The sequence below is a fragment of the Phascolarctos cinereus genome, unplaced genomic scaffold (assembly GCF_003287225.1).
Source record: "Phascolarctos cinereus isolate Bilbo 61053 unplaced genomic scaffold, phaCin_HiC Scaffold_5;HRSCAF=322, whole genome shotgun sequence".
Taxonomy (NCBI): Eukaryota; Metazoa; Chordata; class Mammalia; order Diprotodontia; family Phascolarctidae; genus Phascolarctos; species Phascolarctos cinereus.
In genome coordinates, this window is record NW_027555958.1 from 338,126,832 (window position 1) to 338,148,042 (window position 21,211).

Below are 21,211 nucleotides of genomic sequence, written 5' to 3' on the forward strand. Positions count from 1 at the left end.
GAAAAGGAAGTCCAAAAGATTACTGAAGAAAATACTTCCTTAAAAATTAGAATAGAGCAATTGGAAGCTAGTGACTTTATGAGAAATCAAGACACTGTAAAACAAATCCAAAAGAATGAAAAAATAGAAGATAATGTGAAATATATCATTGGAAAAACAATTGACCTGGAAAATAGATCCAGGAAAGAGAATTTAAAAATTATTGGAAGGCCATGATCAAAAGAAGAGCCTCAACATCATCTTTCAAGAAATTATCAAGGAAAACTGCCCTGATATTTTAGAACCAGAGGGCAAAATAGAAATTGAAAGAATCCATAGATCTCCTCCTGAAAGAGATCCCCAAAGGAAAACTCCTAGGAATATTGTAGCCAAATTCCAGAGTTCCCAGGTCAAGGAGAAAATATTACAAGCTGCCAGAAAGAAACAATTCAAGTATTGTGGAAACACAATCAGGATAACACAAGATTTAACAGCTTCTACATTAAAGGACCGCAGGGCATGGAATATAATATTCCAGAGGGCAAAGGAGATAGGATTACAACCAAGAATCACCTACCCAGCAAAACTGAGTATAATCCTTCAGGGGGAAAAATGATCATTCAGTGAAATAGAGGACTTTCAAGCATTCTTGATGAAAAGACCAGAGCTGAATAGAAAATTTGACTTTCAAATACAAGACTCAAGTGGAACATGAGGAGGTAAACAGGAAAGAGAAATCATAAGAGACTTATTAAGGTTGAACTGTTTACATTCCTGCATGGAAAGATGATATTTGTAATTCGTGAGACCTTTGTCAGGGTAGTTGGAGGGAAAAAATTATATAGATAGATAGATAGAGGGCACAGGGTGAGTTGAAGATGAAGGGGTCATATCTGGAGAATAAAATTAAGGGATGAGAGAGGATTATACTAGGAGAAGAAGAAAGGGAGAGGTAGAATGGGGTAAAGTATCTCACAAAAAAAAAACAGAAAAGAAAAGGCTCTTACAGTGGAGGGGAAATGGGGGAGGTAAGAGGGAATGAGTGAATCTTATTCTTACAGGATTCAGCTTACAGAGGGAATAACATACACATTCAATTGGGTATGGAAATCTGTCTTACCCTACAGGAAAATAGGGGGAAAAGGGTACAAGAGAGCAGGGGGATAATAGAGAGGAGGGCAGATTGGGAAAGGGGTAATCAGAAGCAAATACTTCTGAGGAGGGACAGGGTCAAAAGAAAGAATAGAATAAAAGGGAGGGCAGGATAGGATTAAGGGAAATAGAGTTAGTTTTTCACAACATGTCTACTATGGAAGTGTTTTGCATAACTGCACATGTATAACCTATATTGAGTTGCTTGCGTTTTCAGTGAGGGTGGGTGGGGAGGGAGGAAGGGAGAAAATTTGGAACCCAAAGTTTTAAAAACATATGTTTAAAAAAAATGTTTTCACATGCAACTGCGAAATAAGAAATACAGGAAATGGATCCTGCCCTACAGGAAAATAGAAGGGGAAGGGGATAAGAGAAGAGGGGGAGAGATAGAAGACAGGGCAGACTAGGGGAAGGGATATTCAGAATGCATGTCCTCTTGGGGTGGGGGGAGGGGTGAGATGGGGTGAAAATTTGGAACTCAAAATCTTATGGAAGTAAATATTGAAAACTAAAAATAAATAAATTTACATTAAAAAAGAAACACATTGTTAGGCGTGTGGCTTACAAGATATAAGGTAATATCCACCTTATGTGTATGTGTGTGAATTATAAGTATCATTACTACTGTTCAATCTTAGCTGATTACATACTAGTGAGATCCTCTTATAACAAATTCTAATGGAATAAAATTCAGTACAAGAAAAAAAATAAAAAAGCTTTGGTATTTAAAAAAAAGAAAATAATAATAAAGGCCATCACAAGCAGGAAAAAAATGAAAGGTAGGCAGACATAACCCTTTGAGTGGAAATTTTTCTAGGTAGTGAAGTCAGCAAGCAAGGTGAAGGTAGAGAAGTCCAAATTCAGAGAGTGAGTCTAGATGTAAGTGAAATAAAATATAAACAATTTTAGATCTAAGTATTTCTAAGTTAAATTAACTTTACTGAAGGACTGAATTTATTAAAACTTTCTGACCCAACTCTGCCATTAACTAGCAGTGTGACTTTGCCCAAGTCACTTACCATCCCATTGGACCTATTTCCTCATCTTTAAAATTAGGGGTGAAGATGAACTATATTATGATGTTTGAGGCCTTTTCTCACTCTGAAATTCATTGCTTTTAATACAGAGAAATGAGATTAAAACTGATCTTGGTCTTCCTTACAAGCATTTGAGATTTTATATTTCCCAGATGTGGGAAAAAGTATGGTGAAGATGACTTAACTTGGCCTGGACTGAATAACTCTGGAAAACATTTATGGATTTTCAGTAGTTAAGATACTGATTGCTAACAAAAAATTATTTTAATTGCAGGTAAACAAGTGAGAACCAAACTTTCACAGGCGTTTAATCACTGGTTGAAAGTTCCTGAAGATAAGACACAGGTATTTATACAATTCCCAATATTTTAATGATTTTTTTCAAACTGCTAGAACATAGGTATTATGAAGATCTCATTAAGCCTAAAATTCTGTCTTTCTAAGCCATTAGTTTTTCCTCTAAGACAGTGCTTGATAGCATGTGGCCATGAGATTTATTTAGCCTTAATAACAGCATTCACAGGCCCTGAAATGGAGAAATCATCTATAAGAGTATAATGGCCAAGATGAGGATCTTGTGACATCACTTACCTCTGCCTTTGTTGTTCGTTTGTTTCAGTCATATCTGACTCTTCCCGACCACATTTGGGGTTTTCTTAGCAAAGATACTGGAGTGATTTGCCATTTCCTTCTCCATCCCATTTTACAGATGAGGAAACTGAGGCCAACAAGGTTAAGTGACATGCCCAGGGTCGCACAGCTAGTAAGTGTCTGAGGCCAGATTTGAACTCAAATCTTCTTGACACCAGGCCCAGCACTCTTATCTACTGTACCACCTAGCTGCCTCTAAGATTTGAAAGGCAACTCAGCATAATGGATAGAGGGCCCAATCTTGCAATGCTGAAGTTGTTGTTGTTTAGTCATTTCAGTCTTTCCAACTCTTTGTGCCCCCTTTTTGGGGTGTTCTTGGCAAAGGTACTGGATTGGTTTGCTGTTTCCTTCTCCTGCGCATTTTACAGAAGAGGAAACTGAGACAAACAGGGTTAAGTGACTTGCCCAGGGTCACACAACTAGTAAGGTTTGAGGTCAGATTTGAACTCAGGCCTTCTTGACTCCAGGTCCAGCACTCTATCCACTGAGCCGCTCAGCTAGCCATATAAATGCCCACCTCTGCCAGGTCTGTTTTGTACATTGGATCCTGCATTATGGTGCTGTGGAAAGATTACCAGACTATAGGTTAGAAGAACTTGATTGATCCCTGACTAGCCTCATTATCTTGGACAAATCACCCTTTGTGTTCTATGAGGATTAAATGAAATAAAGAGTGTGAAAGCATTATGCAAATGTTAGATTGTGAGTGTTAAAGAATTTTAGGAGATATCAGTAAGACATTATACTAATGAGAATTTTACAGAGGTTGTAAATTTAAATAGTCACATAATGAACATTTAATAAACATTTTTTAACACCTTTACAATCCAGTGAGCATTTATTAAGCATCTTTTATGTACAAAGCCCTGTGCTACGGCCTAGGGGCACAAAAATAGAAAGGATAACAGTCCTGCCTTCAAGGAGCTTAACACTCTGCTGGAAAGATACTCTATAGAAATAAGTGGTGTAGACATGATTTTAGTGGGGAGAAAGTGCTAACTCTGTACACAATAACAGCCACATTGTGCAATGACGGACTTTGATAGACTTAGCCCTTCTCAACAACACAAAGATCTAAGACATCTCCAAAAGTCTCATGGAAAATGCTATCCACATCCAGAGAAAGAACTATGGGGTCTGAATGCAGATAGAAGCATACTCTTTGCTCTTTTTTTTCTTGTTTTGTTTTGTTTCCTCTTTCTTATGGTTCCTCCTATTGGTTCTAATTCTTCCTTACAACACCACTAATGTGAAAATATGTTTAATAGGAATGTATATGTAGAGCCTATATCAGATTGCACGCTGTCTTGGGGAGGGAGAAAAATTTAAAACTCAAAAGCTTATGGAAGTGGTTATTGATAAATCAAAGTAAATTAATAAAAAAAAATTTTTTTAAGTGCTAACTACAGGATGAACTTCCCATAAGAAATTCACATCAGCTGACCCTTAAGGAAACCAGGGGTCTTAAGAGACAAAGACTATAAGGGAACCCCTTCTACACCTGGAGGACAACTTATATAAAGGCCCAGAGTTGAGAGATTAGGTGCTGACTTTGGAGAAGAGCCTGTGGGACATCCTTGCTGAATCATAGGGTGGGTGAAGAGGAGTAAGGTGAAATAAGCCTGGAAAGAGAGGCTGGAGAAAGATTGTGAAGGACACCTAGTATATGTAAAACGTTGTATTACTGAGTAAATAAAAACAAAAACATTAATGTTCATAGAACCTGAATTAAGAGAGAACTCAGATGACACCTAGTTCAACTTGGACCTGAATTAGAATCTCTTCTATGATTATATTGCTAAAAAGCCATCCAGCTTTTGTGTCAAGGTTTCCAGTGAGGAAGAACACACTACCCCTGGAAGCAATACATTCTACTTTTGGATATATCTGCCTGAAATTTGCCTTTCTGTAACTTTCACCTGTTGCTTCTACTTCTGTTCTTTGTAGCCAAGCAAAATCCCTCATCTATAAGTCATCTCTTCAGATAATTAAAGATAACTATCATGACCTCCCCCCACCTTAGTCTTCTCTTCTCTAGGTTAAACATCTCCAGTTCCTTCAGCTGGTTCACCTCTAATTCCTGGATTCTCTACCTTTCACCATACTAATTGGCTGCTTCATACTCTCCAGCATGTTGGTGACTTGCCTACCCTGCAGTGCCAAGAGCTGAGCACATTTCCGGATGTGGTCTGATGAGGACAAAATATAGCAGGATATCAACTCTTTCATTATAGAAATTGTCCTCGAAGATGCTCTCTCAATGTAGCCTGGAGTTCTCTGACACTGTTGATTCACATCAAGCTTTTAGTCACAGAAGCATTCACATCTTTTCTAGAACAGCTGTGGAATCACTCTGTCTCCGGTTTGAACAGTGACATTTCATCTTTTTAGATGTGACCTATCAAGTCCAGTGAGTCAAGACCCATTGGGACCCCAGCTCATTCAGTGTGTTAGCTATACCCACCAACTTTTTGTCATTTGCAAATAAAAGCATGCTTCTAAACAAGGCTAGAGCTCTGTGGCTTAAACTCAAGGAGAGCAAAAAGGTACACTCTTACCTCCTGACCTGTCCTGAGTTAGAAAAACTTCCTGTTGTTTTTCCTTTTATTTTCTCTTCTATCTCTTTTAGTCAATGATCATTCTCCTTAACAAAGAAAATAGAAGCAAAATTAAATTTGAATAGTTCAATCTTTTCTGTGTTGTATGTTATCCCATCTAACCCAAGCAGCAATCCTGTTTGGTTTTCTGAACTCCTTCTTGCTCCCAACAAAACTTAAGGTGGAGAAGGGGATACTACTCACTCTGATGCTTCTGGCAATACTCTTATTATAAGGTCATGTCTCTCTTTTATTTTTATTCTCTGTTACATGCTTTTGTTTTTGTCTTATATACATGATTTTTCAAGTCTGATTTGGTGAGTGAATCTAAAAGTTACTGCATTCTTTTCATCCTTACCAGAATTGGTTTTGTTTGTAGGTTTGGAATTTAATTCTTGAGCGTTTCTCATCCCTTTAGAACTGATTTGACCTAGATGATCCTTCTCTGAACCCTTTGAAAGCTTTGACCCCCAAACTAGGTAGCCATTGAACTTGGTTTGGTTTTCCCCTTCTTTTCTGTCACAAACTCTATGATGGTTATTTCATGTCCTCCTAAAGTTCCCATAATTTTTATTTCAGCAGTCAGCTCCTTGGTGATCAGAAGAGCAATTTTCCTTCTGACTTTTTGAAGTCTTAAATTCATAGCAAACCAAGGAATTTATCAAGCACTGTGTTTTAGAGAAATAAAGTACTGAAGCAGATATTTTCATAATTTAAGTTCGCCATTTTGCTCTTGTTATTCCTCAAATCCAAGTTTTGTGATCCCTTTCCTTAACTGCTACTCTATTATCTCCTTTTGTAGTTTGTCCGATGGCAATTTAACTTAAGTTTTTTTTTTTATTAGATCCTCACTCAAATTGTTTTAATCATATTTCCTTTCTCCAGGCCTTGACTTTTCTTACATATGTGTACCGTCTCCATATACAGTGATCTTCAGTCACCCCTTCTATCCATTTTGTTCCTCTTGGAGGAGAGAGAGGATCTAGCTTGGGTGACTTGAAGGCATGGGTTACCATGAATAGAAATAGATAGGGAGGAATTGGTTTGAGCAGTGAGCTCCTGGAGATGGGGACTGTGTTTTGCCTCTTTTTGTGTCCTCAGCACTTAGCATGGTGACAGGCATGTAGTGGCCCCTAATAAATACTTATTACTTTCAGTTTGGTTCAGGATATGTAGAGTTTGAGGTACTGATAGGACACCTATAGGTAGAGATGTCATGTAGGCACTTAGAAATGAGGACCTGGAATTCAGCAGAGAGTTGGAAGTGGAGACAATAGTTCTGGCAGCCATATGTATTGATAGTCTAGAGACAGAAGTCAGAACCTTGAGAAAAAATGCCAGCCTTAGCAGAAAGAGACGAAGAGCCAGTGAAGGAAAAGAATATTCGTAAAAGGAGGACAAAGGAGAGCAAGATCTCTTTTGGATAGAAGAGGAAGAAGAGTTTCAAGAAGCAGCAGCTAGTTAGCAGTGTCATATTGCAGAAGAGGCTCGGATACTGAGAACATAGAAAAAAATGTCAGAGTAATTAACCCTGAGAGTAATTTTGCTAGTGTGGTGAGAGTAGAATCCAAATTGGGAGATGCTAAGGAGGTGTGAAGAAGAGATGACAAATATAGATTCCTCTTCCAAGGAGTTTTAACAGTGAAAGGGAGAAGAATGGAGGGACAGTAACTCATGAGGATAGAAGTGTCAAAGGGCTTTTGTTTTTTTTAGAATAGACAAAACCTGAGCATGTTTATGTGTAGAAGAAAAGGAGTTGGGGGACAGGGGTATATAATAGAATATGGTCTTAGAATAGGCAGGGAGGAGCAAGATCATGAAAGCAGGTGTTCTTGGCCCCCTGAAGAATCCACCCTTCTGAGGAAAATGGAAAAGGATAAGGTGAAGACAACCTTTTAGGGAAGGAGTATCCAGAGAGCTCATATTACACTCTTTGAGTCAGAAGATCGGGGTTTGAATCTTGGCTTTGTAGCAAGGTTACTTGTGTTACCTTGAGCAGGTCCTTCCAACTCTAACCATGTGCCTACATAATCCTAAAGTAGAAGTTATGGTCATCTACTGATGGCAGGAGCAAAGTGGGCATTTGAGGAGGGTGGAAAAGGCTTATAATGTGTGAAATAGAATGAGATAGGAAAGCAGAAGTTAAACACAACAATTCCAAACAGGTCCCAGCTGAGGTTTAGCTCAAATGTATAATGGACATGAGCAGTATGATGAACAGAAGAAAAATCTGTTGGTAAACATTAACTAGATTAGCAGGTATGAATGTTGGAACTTTAAGAGAGCCAGAGATCCTAGGGTGGTATCAATCAAAACTACTGAAGTGCCTGGCAGTGGTCAAGACTGGTAGGAAGGTAAATGTAGCCCTCAAAGCAGATGGTAAACTGAAAAGCAAAAAAGGGTTGAGGAGCCAGAGGTCAGTGAGGGTGAAAAGCAGTTTGAGTAAGAGTAGGGGAGTAGAAAAAATGGAGGAATAGATTATGATCAGAGGAGACCATCAGGGACATTAGAAGAATTAAAATGTTCCTCCAGTGAGTTGGTGTGGTGTCTGTGACATAGTTTGGCTTTAGGTTCTTAAATAAATGATTGAAATGCAAAAGTTAAATTTTAATGTAAATATCCTGGCGGGCTTCATACCTGAAAGGCATGTTCTTGATAAATGTCCCGAAGCTGCTAGGTGGCACAGTGAATAATGCTCCAGGCCTGGAATCTGGCTTAGACTTACTGAGTGACCGTGGGCAAGTCACTTAACTTCTGTTTGTCTCAGTTTCCTCATCTGTAAAGTGGGGATAGTAATAGCATTTACCTCCCAGGATTGTTGTGAGTATCAAATAAAGTAATAATAATGGTAAAATGTTTAGCACATTGCCAAGCACATAGTAAGTGCTATATAAATTGTTAGCTATTATTTTTGATACTCTTAAATATTTGGGAACTTAATGAGTATCTAGTAAGTTAAATGGACTTAAAATGTCATTGGATATAATTTAGAAATACAAGTTTTAAAGAAACTTCTGTCTAGTTGCAAGTAGGCCTTGTGAAGTCTTATATTTGTTCCTTATACCTGTTGCACAGTAGTTGAAATTTTCTGTACTTTTAATCTGGGATGGTAGGTACAATACAGTACAAAATTGGAATATCAGATTACATAGTTGTTAACTTGTGTGCTTCTTTGAAATATTAAAATTTAGTTTATTCTTTCTTTTCTTTGAATAGATTATCATTGAAGTTACAGAAATGTTACATAATGCCAGTTTACTTATTGATGACATTGAAGACAACTCAAAACTACGACGTGGCTTTCCTGTTGCTCACAGCATATATGGAATTCCATCTGTAATAAATTCTGCCAATTATGTGTATTTCCTTGGTCTAGAGAAAGTCTTAACTCTCAATCACCCAGATGCAGTAAAACTCTTTACCCGCCAACTCCTAGAACTTCATCAGGGACAAGGCTTAGATATTTACTGGAGGGATAATTACACATGTCCCACAGAAGAAGAGTATAAAGCTATGGTGCTGCAGAAGACAGGTGGACTATTTGGATTAGCAGTAGGTCTTATGCAGTTGTTCTCCAACTATAAAGAAGATTTAAAGCCACTCCTTAATACACTTGGTCTCTTTTTCCAAATTAGGGATGATTATGCTAATCTACACTCCAAAGAATATAGTGAGAACAAAAGTTTCTGTGAAGATCTAACTGAGGGCAAGTTTTCATTTCCTACTATTCATGCCATTTGGTCTAGACCTGAAAGCACTCAGGTTCAGAATATCTTGCGCCAGAGGACAGAAAACATAGATATTAAAAAATACTGTGTACATTATCTTGAGAATGTAGGTTCATTTGAATATACTCGTAATACACTTAGGGAACTTGAATCTGAAGCCTATAAACAAATTGAAGCACTTGGTGGAAATCCTGAGTTGGTAGCTCTAATTAAACATTTAAGTAAGATGTTCAAAGAAGAAAATTGATAAGTTTTAAAACCATTATTAGGTTGGTGGCTCGCTTTAGCCAGAACTTTTACTTAGTCCACCTGTCACCAATTTAAAATGTCAGCCAAGCTACTAGCAAAAATCATTGGATGAATAATGACATGAATAAAGTATTACTCTGTTCAGTCCCTGTTGGTCATGGGTACAGTGAGGCAATCATAAAAGCCTGTTGATTTTTTCTCTTTATTGCCCGCCAAGGCACAAAATTAAATGGGTCAAGAAAGGCCAGATTTGAGTTACTGATGTATGGAAAAATTATAAAATCTCTGTCTCATGTGGCCAGGTTTTATGAGAGAACATAACTATTGATGTGAATGTCTCATTCTTGTCAGTAAAGAGGATTTCAGCCTCTCGGGACTGGATTTTTATCCCACTTCTTTCCACAATGCTATAATAATTTTTAGAATATTTTGAATTTTCCATTGTAATGATGGTCATAAGGCAACCTCCAATAAAAAAAATCATGGTTATTTGCTGCTACAGGATGGATATTGTACTTTGTGTGTTGTGTGTACGTGTGTATGTACTTGTGTGTGATATATTTACCTATATACACATGTGTATATGCATACATGTATGTATCTGCCTTAAAATGTTTATTTTGCTCCAAAAATATCTAAAGTTGACTACATACCTGGAAATTAAAATACTTAGCCTGTAAAACAAAAGTTTTAGTAGATTTTATTCCCTACACAATAGGGTATGGTATGGAATTAATACTTCTTCAAACTCTGTTTGATCACATGTATCTTGCCTTGTTATTGGCTGCAATAACAACTTTTGTGGAGTTTGAATTTTTTAAATCATATTTTAGAATCTGCTCTATACCAAAAACAAATGGCAATCATCTGTTTTGTGTTGTTTTTTTAATCATGTACATTAAACTGCAGCAACAAAATAAAATATAGTTTTATATTTTTGCCCATTATAGGTATTTTTGAGCCCCTAAAGATCTACCTCTTTGTAAGAGACCAGAAATATTTTCTCTGTTATATTTAGAATTCAGTTTCTCTCATTTTTTTTCTTTAGCCACGGAAGGGGTAAGGAAGAATAAAGGTGATTTAATATTTAAATTAAAGGAAGTATATATACTTAAAAATCATTAAGTGGAAAAATGCCAGTTTTTTTTTTCAAAAAATACTGTTGACTTGATCCATTAAAAAAATTCTCACATGTTGATTTCATTATTTCAGTGGCATATAACTATATTTTAAGGCAACAATTTATTTTACATTCTCCAAGAATAATTATGTAATTACACTGGAAACTTAAATGCCTTTGTTGATTTGCTAAAGCTAATTAAGCAAGTGCTGGTGAAGTCATTGCAGGGAACAGTCAGCAGGTCAGTCAGTATTTAAGAAGCAATTTTGGTATGCTATTTTAAATGCCTAAAAAGGATTTGTTTATTTAACATAGCATATTTATGAATTTTGCATATTTTTCAATACTGTATGACTATCTTAAACAAGAGTATACATTTTAAAAGTGTTGTCTGTTATAGTATCCCAAATTCTTTTTTTAATTTTTTAAATGCTTTTAAAGTTGACCTGACCAAAGGATTTTTTTAAAAAAACTGTGTATTTATAACTAAAACAATTTTAAAATACATATGCTTGATCAGCTTTAGAAACTTGAATTGGATTATGCAACTAATTTATTTGCTTTCCTAATTTCATAGAGTAGATGAGATTTTCTTGTTCCTGAATTTTTTCATTTAGGATTATTTTATCTTTATTACTACAAGAATCAGCATGTCTTTGCAAACTGGATTATCATTTCAGTAGTCTCTGTTAAATCTGGTGCATGATTGATTACTGTTAGCAGATTGCTGTTGGTATTAGTAGCTGACATAGCACTAAAAGGATTTTTACCATTTATTGTCTCATTTGGTTAGTGTGTCTTAAAACCTCATTATCTGATACTTCTTGAATTTAATCTGAAACGTGTATTAGTTGTTACAAAAGGATGATTACTCGATGCTCATCTCAGAAATAACCCTCCTTAAATATTAAAGAATTGACTCTGACAGCCAAATTGGGCCCCTGACCTAGTTTATAACTGATTTCTAAAGCTTTATGAAAAATTAGGTACATTTGTTGTCTCAGAAGCATAAGAATATTTGTGACTTCAGTTTGTTTGGGGAGGATTGTCTTGCAAAATAATTTTTAACATTATTTTTTCACATTAGGAAATAATGACTTCTATAGCCACTACAGCCCTGACATTGGAATCATTAGAGAAGTATAAGAACTGACTGGGAGATATTAGTAGACTTGATTCAATAGACCATGTTTCACTTGGTTTTAATCCCATTAACAAATGTATGAAAAAACCGAGCTAATTAAGTTTTCTTTGCTTTGTGTTATTTCCCATTTATTCATGCAGTCTCTATCCATGCACAATGGGGGATCATGAAACTTGTTGATCAGACATAAATGTTTCCTTTTTTCCTCCCAAATTCCTCTCAGACCATCTGTCTGTAGATATTATTTCCATTTGTGCAGCATCCCTTTCCCCTTAACATGCTGTAGTCTGACTTCTGTCCCTATCACTCTAAAACTGAATTCTTAAGCATAAGTACTATCTAGTTACCGAATTCAGTGGATTTTTCTCAGTCTGTATTTCCCTGTTTATAACATTTTTAAGTACCAAAATTATACTATTCTGCTCCCTTTTTTATTAGATTGGTCCCTCTCCTATCTCCTAGTTATGGACCCTTCCCCAAAGTTCAGGACTTAGTCTTTTGATCCTCTTTAATTCAGTCTTCATCTGATCCCACATTGGTTATCACCTCTGTGCACATGTATTTATATCTCCGATTATATTTGAGATATTTCCATTTGGGTGGCTTGTCATTTTCTGGCAATTTCCCCAATATTATCCTCTGAGTCATGAAATCAGAGAAGGGACTCTAGCACTCACCTAGTCCAACCCATAAACCAAAGAAATCCCCACCACAACATACATGACAAATGGTTGTCCAGCCTCTGCCAGAAAATCTACAAGGAAGGAGTATTAATCCGTAACTATCCATCTTCTCTACAGGAATAGTATGAGATACTTTACAAAAAGCTTTGCTAAAATTTAGGTAGACTGTATCCTCAGCATTCCCTGCATCTATAATTGATTAGTAATTCTGTCAAAAAGGGAAATGGGATTAGTTTGGCATGACTTGTACTTGATGAAACCATGCAGACTTCGTAACCACCATCATGTCTTTAATGGAATGTGTTAGAATTATCTCAAGAGTTGAAATCAAGCTCACTGGCCTATAGTTTTCATACTCTCCTTTCTCTTTTTTTCTTTCTTTCTTCTTAGGACATTGCCTCTTCTCCAATTCTTGTGGTACAGCTTTCATTTTTCCATTATCTTTCAAACATCACTGACAGTGGCTCAGCAATTATAGTTGCCAGTCTTAAGGACCCAAGAATGTAGTTCATCTGGGCAGTGGTGACTTAAGTTCAACAAAGGCAGCTGAGTGTTCTCTTATTATCTTCATACTCATCTTGGTATAAGTTCCCTCTTAAGTAACTTTTGTCCTTTAATTTCCCATGTAAAATCATTCTCCTTTGCAGAGAAAGCAGAAATAAAAGTATTGAGCATAAACCCTTATCTCTGTTGCCAGTTATAATCCCATCTACCTTACACGCACACACACACACACATTTTTTATTGTCCTTATCTTCCTGCATTAGCCTCAGCTGATAGCTTTAGCAATTCTAGCATTATTTTTGCAAGACTGTCTTGTTCTCATATCATCTGTTACCTGGCATTGCTTCCATATTTTAAAAATATATATTTTTATTCTGAACTTAACAGGCACCAAAAAAATGAACATTTTTATGCACATAGAATATATTCATACACATAGAACAAAAATTATGTTATCCATGAAGCTGCCGATCTCTATTATGTAAAGTTTGTTTTCCTTTTAAGTTTATAATAAATTCAACCTGTAGCATTCAAAGCTTTACTTCTTGTCTGTGCATTTTTTCTGGTCTTCTCTCTACATTTAAAAAAAAGTCAAGGATTACCTTTTCTTTGTTTTTTATTCTTGTCCTATCTCTTATCCTCCCCCCTCCCCAACCCACCCCAAGTAAAGGAGAAAAAGCCCTTGTAACACATATGTATCGTCAAGCAAAACAGATTCTCACCGTATGCTGCCCTTGGCTAAGAATGAGGAGGCTACTCAGCACGACTGTATGCAACTGGCATCTATTCTCCTTCCCTTATGAATTGTAATATAAAGTTTTATTAATTGCTACCTTTTGTGGAAGTGATACTCTTCCTCTGATCTCTCCTACACTACAGTTGCTTCATCTTCTGTATATTTCCTTTTAAAAATTGAAAATGAGTTCCCTATGCATCTACATCAGTTTCTTCAAACAAATCTTTTTTTTTTTTCCTCATTGGAATTTTCCCCTGACATCCCCTGAGGACATGACCTATTCCATCTTTTGCCTCTCAGGGCAATGAAGTACTCCAGTCTCCTGGCAACGCTCCGATAACTGGCTGCTGCTTCTTGTACTGAGGCAAACCTTCTGAGGGATCACAAGACAGAACACCACTTGCCACAATGAGCCTCAAGGGAGACTTATACTGTGTCTCTTCTGAGTGGCCCACCTCACCGATTGCCTTTTGGACATTTCTGATTGGATACCCTAGGTAGTGCAGTGGATAGGGCACCTGAATCAGGAAGACTTATCTGCCTGAGTTCAAATCTGACCTCAGACACTGACTAGCTATGTGACCCTGGGCAAGACATTTAACCTTGTTTGCCTCAGTTTCCTCATCTGTAAAATGAGCTGAAGAAGGAAATGGCAAACCACTCCAGTATCTCTGCCCCAATGCAATGGGAGACCTTGGTCTTTTTAAGCTAGGTCTTTCCCAGGTCTCAGCCTATTGGAGGCAACACCCAATCCTTAATTAAAGATTAGTAAATAATGGAGGCAAAAGATGGCTAAAAAAAATCAATCTGGGAGGGGGAGACCTTCTGAGTTTCTGGCTAGAGCAGAAACAATCACTATTTACACTCAATCTGAGCTATCAATGAGCAAGTGAGGCTTGGGCTGGAACCTATTATTGGCCAATCAGTGAGAGCCAGAGTGATTTGGGTTTAAAGGCATAGTCAGGCATCTCTATTTGAATCCCAGTGGGCTTGATCAGAGCCTAGTTTTTCAGAGCTATATTTCAAGATATCATAAATTAAAACTACATGAGACAAAAGACTTCATTGTTCCCAGTTTTTTGAAGAAAAAGAAAAAATGATAGAATAGAGAAGAAGAAAAAAACTAGCCCCCAAACCCAAGATCCCTTGCAAAGTATAAGCAATCTAAATTTATATTCATTTAGACAGAGCATCCACATGTAAGGGTATGACTTCCCACCTGGACAGAGGGAGAGAAGGAAGAGGGCCAGAGTCATATTGGCTTAATGAAAGAAGGCTTCCTGGAGGAGAGTTGTGAACAGGGTTTAGAAGGAGAGGAGGGAAATGACATGAAGAGGGTCCTCTAGAAACTAGGCCCCGAGGAACTACTTTGGGTTTTCCTACCAGAGAGGAAGCATAGAATGCTGTGCTCTTAGCAGGCTGTAATAATTTTTAGTCAACTTCTGTGGCCACAGAGATGAGCACAGTTCATAGGCAGCCCCTCCTTGATTTCCTAAACAAGCAATTTGATCAAACTACTTCATCAGAGTATCAAAGCCTGTCCTCCATCCCAGCCATTTTACTTTCTCTTTATCCCTGCTTCTCCCATCATACCATCTTTTTTTCTTATTACTCTCCAGAATTCTGGTTCCAGTTAGCTTGCTCCCCATTCCTGCTGCACATCTAGGCCAATGTACAGGTCATAACCCCATCCACTCATCCATCCATTCATCCAGGGATCCCCTCCAACTTCTCTGTAAACCTGATTCTTCTCTTCCTTTCATACCCTGCTCTAAACTCAGCTCCTTTAAGAAGCTACTCCTGTATAACCTACTTGCCTCTCCTCCTTTTCTTGAACCCCTTTATGATTTCAATCAGTCAATAAGCATTTAATAAGTGCTCTATGTGCTGTTTATTAAGGGCTCTGTGCTAAGTGCTAGGATATAAAGAAAGGTATAAGTATGATCCCTGTCCTAAAGGAGCTCTTACTGAATATTTGTGCACAAAGATTTCACCATGGTCTACTTTAGATTTTCTTTATAACGTTTATAACCTTAGGACCTCTGCCTCATACAGTCAGCACTTAAAAACTGTTGAATTAAATCTACAGTAGGATTATCACAGAGGATGACAGTTCTGCTGTCTTCTGCTCAGGCCAGACTACATCTGTGGTCCAGACTCACACCTGGGGCCTGGCCCCATATTTTGGGAAGGATATTGAAAACCTAAAGCATGTCCAGAAGAGGATAAATTGAATGGTGAGGGGCCTAGAGATCATGTGATGTGAATGGATTGGTCAATAAGGACTGAAGAAACTAGGGCTAAAGGAAAAAGCTTGAGGAAGAGAAGGCTTAATGGTAATACTACAGATGTCTTAAATTATTTTAAGAGTTGTCTTAAATAAGCCTTTCATAAACAATTACTGATGACTTATTTCACATTGTGTTTTTAGAATTTCATTCTGGAGTATCTCTTATATATAACCAAAAGGAGGGAAAGGAAAGAAATCCTCAGAAAAAACTATAGACAGACTAAAAGAAATGGCCAAGTGGAGAAAGATCCATAATACAATATATATGAGGTATAACATGAGTTTAAAATAATATAGAGAGGAGTAGTGGCAGCAGTGGAGGCGGCGGCAGCGGCACTGCTTCTAGAGCTATTAGCCCACAGACTGAATGTTTGAAAGCACCTATTTAGACTTCCAGGAGTCAAGATGGCAGAGTAAGCAGTAAGTTGCTCCCACCCCTTATTGAGCTTGAAAAACCCAGAGAATATTGCCCCAGGAAAAATCCCGAAATAGTACAGTCAGCAGAAAGACTATATATAGCAGTCTTTCAGCTCGTCAGACTAGGGGGATTAATGGGAAAGGTCCCTCTTGCTGTAGCTAAAGGGGACCTGTACAGGAAAGGAGGTGTCCCAGCAAGCCAGTGGCAAGCCCCACCTCAGCAAACCAGTAACCAGGCCCTTAGCCCCCCAGCACAAGAAACCTAGGACAGTGTCCCTTGTGCCCCAGAAGCAGAGATTAACTTTAAAAGCTAGAAAAAATGCAAAAAACATGAGCAAGAAGCAACATAGAAAAACAATGACCATAGAAAAATATCTTGGTGACAGGGAAGATCAAAACACAAATTCAGGAGAGGATAACCTTATCAATATACCCATATCTGAAACCTCACAGGGGAATATGAACTGGTCTCAAGACAAAAAAACCTTCTTGGAAAAGCTTAAGAAGGATTTAAAAAATCAAATAAGAGAGGTAAAAGAAAAATTGGGAAAAGAATTGCAAGGTATGCAAGAGAAAGTCAATAGCTTGGAAAAGGAAGGACAAAAATTAAATGTGGAAAACAAGTCCTTAAAAAGTAGAATTGGCCAAATGGAAAAGGAAGTACAAAAGGTAACTGAAGAAAACAAGTGATTACAAATTAGAATTGGGCAACTGGAAGCTAATGACTCTATGAGACATCAAGAATCAGTAAAACAAAATCAAAAGAATGAAAAAATAGAAGAAAATGTAAAATTCGTCATTGGAAAAACAGCTAACCTGGAAAATAGATCCAGGAGAGATAACTTAAGAATTATTGGTCTACCTGAAAGCCATGATGAAAAAAAGAGGATGGATAGCATCTTTAGGGTATCATCAAAGAAAACTGCTCTGAGGCCCTAGAACCAGAGGGTAAAATAGTCATGGAAAGAATCCACAGATCACCTTCTGAAAGAGATCCCAAATTGAAAATGCTAAGAAATATTGTAGCCAAATTCCAGAATTATCAGGTCAAGGAGAAAATCCTGCAAGCATTCAGGAAGAAACAATTCAAATATCATGGAACCACAGTCAGGATTACACAGGACATTGCAGCTTCTACATTAAAAGACTGTAGGGTGTGGAACATGATATTCCATAAGGCAAAGGAGCTTGAATCACAATCAAGGATCAGTGCCCAGCAAAACTGAGCATAACCTTTCAGGGGAGGAGATGGACATTCAATGAAATAGGGGATCTCCAGACTTTCCTGACGAAAAGACCAGAGCTCAGTGGAAAATGTGATCTTCAAATACAAGACTCAAGAAAGGCATGAAGAGAAATCCATGGTCCTATGAAGAATGGAGAGGTTTATTACCCCAATGTTGGCTATAGCAATGATTTTTTTTTACAAATCAGCTGATGAAATAGACAAAAATACTAAATGCTCCATAGTCTCTGGATGTGGAAGAGCAGCAAATGACATCATAAAATTGAAATTAATTGGATCTAAACCAACAGGAAAGAATTGGTTATAGATGTTTAGAGTATGTTGTCTGTGTACTCTAGGATCAGTGACTAGTTAGAACAAAGGTCAAAGTCTGTACCAAATTAGAAGCAAAAACTGAGATGAAAAGATAATCTACTTGATTATAGCCATTTCAGTATTTTTAAACAAGCTATCAATTCTGAAAAATGGGAGCTATACAAAAGTAAAGACATTGCCTCTGACACCGTTTCTTGGCGAAGTTCAGCTAAAGCAAGGTATTTTGTATAATGTGTAGGCTAAGGAGCCCCACAAATGGCCTCATCCAACAAATATTTAATCTTATTGCTACCAGAGAGATATGGGACCAAGGATAATGCCAATTTAGCATAAAAGCTCATTTGCAAAACATCATGAAGGAATGACAAAAGAATATAAGACATATCACCTTGCAAAACTGGGAGAAGAAAATAGGCTTTCAGAGTATTTGCGTTAGATTCAACTAGGTCCAATTATCCAAGGAGTATTTTGTAGATGAAACTAGGAAGAAGTCAACAAATAGTTGTGAAGTGGAACAAATTGGCTAATGTTTTATCATAATTATTCTTATCACCATAGAATAAAATCATAATGTTTGGTAGACACTTCAGATATATTATGTGAAAGAGTAGCAATGACACCTAAAAAAAGAAAGAGAAAGAGCTGTACTGGATTATATATGTGTGTGTGTGTGTGTACATTATATATATATATATATATATATATATATATATATATATATATATATAGAGAGAGAGAGAGAGAGAGAGAGAGAGAGAGAGAGAGAGAGAGAGAGAGAGAGAGTGTTGAGGGGCCATATTTTTCTTTCTTTTTTTTTTTTGTTTTAGGCAATGGAGTTAAGTGACTTGCCCAGGATCACACAGCTAGTAAGTGTTATGTGTTTGAGGTTGGATTTGAACTCAAGCCCTCCTGAATCCAGGGCCAGTGCTCTATCCACTGCACCACCTAGCTGCCCTGCGGGGACATATTTTTAAAGGCGCTCAGGATAAAAGATAAAAGTTAAAGATATTTCAGATCTCAGGTGGCAAATAAAGGCAACTAGAAAAACATCAAAAAAAAAAAAAGAATAGTAGAGGAAAACTCCAGAGAAATAGATCTACAGCAATTGGAGCCCCAGAAAAGAAAATGGAATTACCACAAGAAATACTGGAGAAGTAGTTAGAAGACCTAATAAAAGAATTTAAGAGATAAGTGAATGTAGAAATCTTAATGAAACATTCACAAGAACTGATGGTTTAAAGATCAAAGTGGAAAACCTTCACAATGTTGTGGACACTCTGGAAGGGACAGGAAGGGAAAACAGAAATAAAATTTTAGTGACAAGGCAAAAAAATACTAAAGTAAAACAAATCATTGGAATAACACAAGAGATTAAAAAATTTTTTTTAATTGACCTGCAGAATAGTACTTAGATAAAGAACCTAAGAATTTTTGGCCTTTTAGGGGGGAAAATGATAAAAATTAAGATCTTGAACACAAATTTTCAGGAAAAACATAAAATTGCCTGAAAGTATTAGACCGAGAATAGAAGTTGTCAAGTGTAGAAAATATTCACTTATGCAACATGTTATAAAGCTTCTGGAGCAAGAAATACTGCAGGCAGCCAAGAAGTTAGCTCACTATATCCAAGAACTCTGTTCAGATTCCTTGGATTACTCTCCATCAATAAGAAGTGACTCAAAAAAAGTTGCAAAAAACAAAGAAAAATAGCATACGCCAATGGATAAACTTCCTACAAAACTAAACACTATCTTACAATGGGAAAAAATGGATTTTAAACCAAATTGATTATTTCCAAATACTGCTTTTAAGAAAATCAGAGTTTAGTAGTAAAAAGAAACAAGAAAATTAAACTAAAATGTTCATACCCTTTGATCCAGAGATTCTGTTGCTAGGCATATAACCTAAAGGAGGTCAGTGATAAAAATAAAGGTCCTATATATACCAAAATATTTGTAGCAACCTTTTTTTTTTTTTGGTAGTAACAAACAATCAAAAATGAAAGTAGATAGATGCCCATCATTTGGAGAATGGATTAACCAGTTGTGGTATAGGGATGTAACAGAATATTACCACCTATAAGAAATTATGAATAAGTTGCAAAATGGATAATTTTGATTACATTTAAATTGAAAAGTTTTTGCACAAACAAAGCCAGTGCAACCAAGATTAGGAGAGAAGCAGAAAACTAGGAAAGAATTTTTACAACCAGTGTCTCTGATAAGGGACTCATTTCTAAAATACATAGAGAACTAAGTCAAATTTATAAGAATACAAGTCATTCCCCAACTGATAAATGGTCAAAAGATATGAACAGGCAGTTTTCAGATGAAGAAATTAAAACTATCTATAGTCATATGAAAAATGCTGTAAATCATTACTGATTAGAGAAATGCAAATAAAAACAAATCTGAGGTACCACATCACACCTATCAGATTGGCTAATATGACAAAACAGGAAAATGATAAATGTTGGAAATATGGGAAAATTGGAACATTAATGCATTGTTGGTGGAGTTGTGAAATGATCCAACTATTTTGGAGAGCAATTGGCACTATGCCCAAAGAGCTATAAAAATGTGCATACCCTTTGACACAGCAATAGCACTCCTAGGGCTATATCCCAAAGAGATCATAAAAATGGGAAAAGGACCCATGTGTACAAAAATATTTATAGCAGCTCTTTTTGTGGTGGCAAAGAATTGGAAATTAAGGGGATGCCCATCAACTGGGGAATGGCTGAACAGGTTGTGGTATATGAATATAATGGAATACTATTGTGCTATAAGAATGATGAACAGGCAGACTTCAAAAAAACCTAGCAAGACTTACATGAACTGATGCAGAGTGAAATGAGCAGAACCAGGAGAACATTGTACACAGTAATAGCCACATTGGGCTATGACTGACTTTGATAGACTTGGCTCTTCACAGCAATGCAAGAATCTAAGACAACTCCAAAAGACTCACAATGGAAATTGCTATCTACATCCAGAGAAAGAACTATGGAGTCCAAATGCAGATGGAAGCATACTATTTGTTCCCCTTTTCCTTTATTGTTTTGTTTTATTGCTTCATTCTTGTGATTCCACCCATTAGTTGTAATTGTTCTTTACATCATGACTAATGGGAAAATATGCTTAATAGGAATGTATAAGTAGAGTCTATATCAAATTGCATGCCATCTTGGGGGTGGGGAGGAGTGGGAGAGGAGAAAATTAAAAATTCAAAATCTTATGGAAGTGAATGTTGAAAACTAAAAATAAATTAATTATTAAAAAAATTATTTACATCAATGAGTAAAAGAGGTGAAATGAAAAATATGTACTCCTTCCCACAGTATTTTGGCCCCCAAATCAGGAG

General features: G+C 36.8%; 1 protein-coding gene across 5 annotated transcripts in view; it reads left to right on the forward strand.

The window, feature by feature from the left end:
- Positions 1-9,882, forward strand: part of GGPS1 (geranylgeranyl diphosphate synthase 1) — a 52,793-nt gene extending 42,911 nt beyond the window's left edge. For 4 of the 5 annotated variants that reach the window (XM_021000441.2, XM_021000440.2, XM_078156248.1 and 1 more), the window contains 2 exons: positions 2,443-2,513; positions 8,633-9,882. In XM_021000441.2, the coding sequence (XP_020856100.1) occupies positions 2,443-2,513; positions 8,633-9,391 (830 nt within the window). In that variant the 3' untranslated portion in view covers positions 9,392-9,882. The remainder of the gene's footprint in view (positions 1-2,442; positions 2,514-8,632) is intronic. The other variant, XM_021000443.2, reaches the window with a different exon arrangement.
- The last annotated feature ends 11,329 nt before the right edge of the window (positions 9,883-21,211 follow it).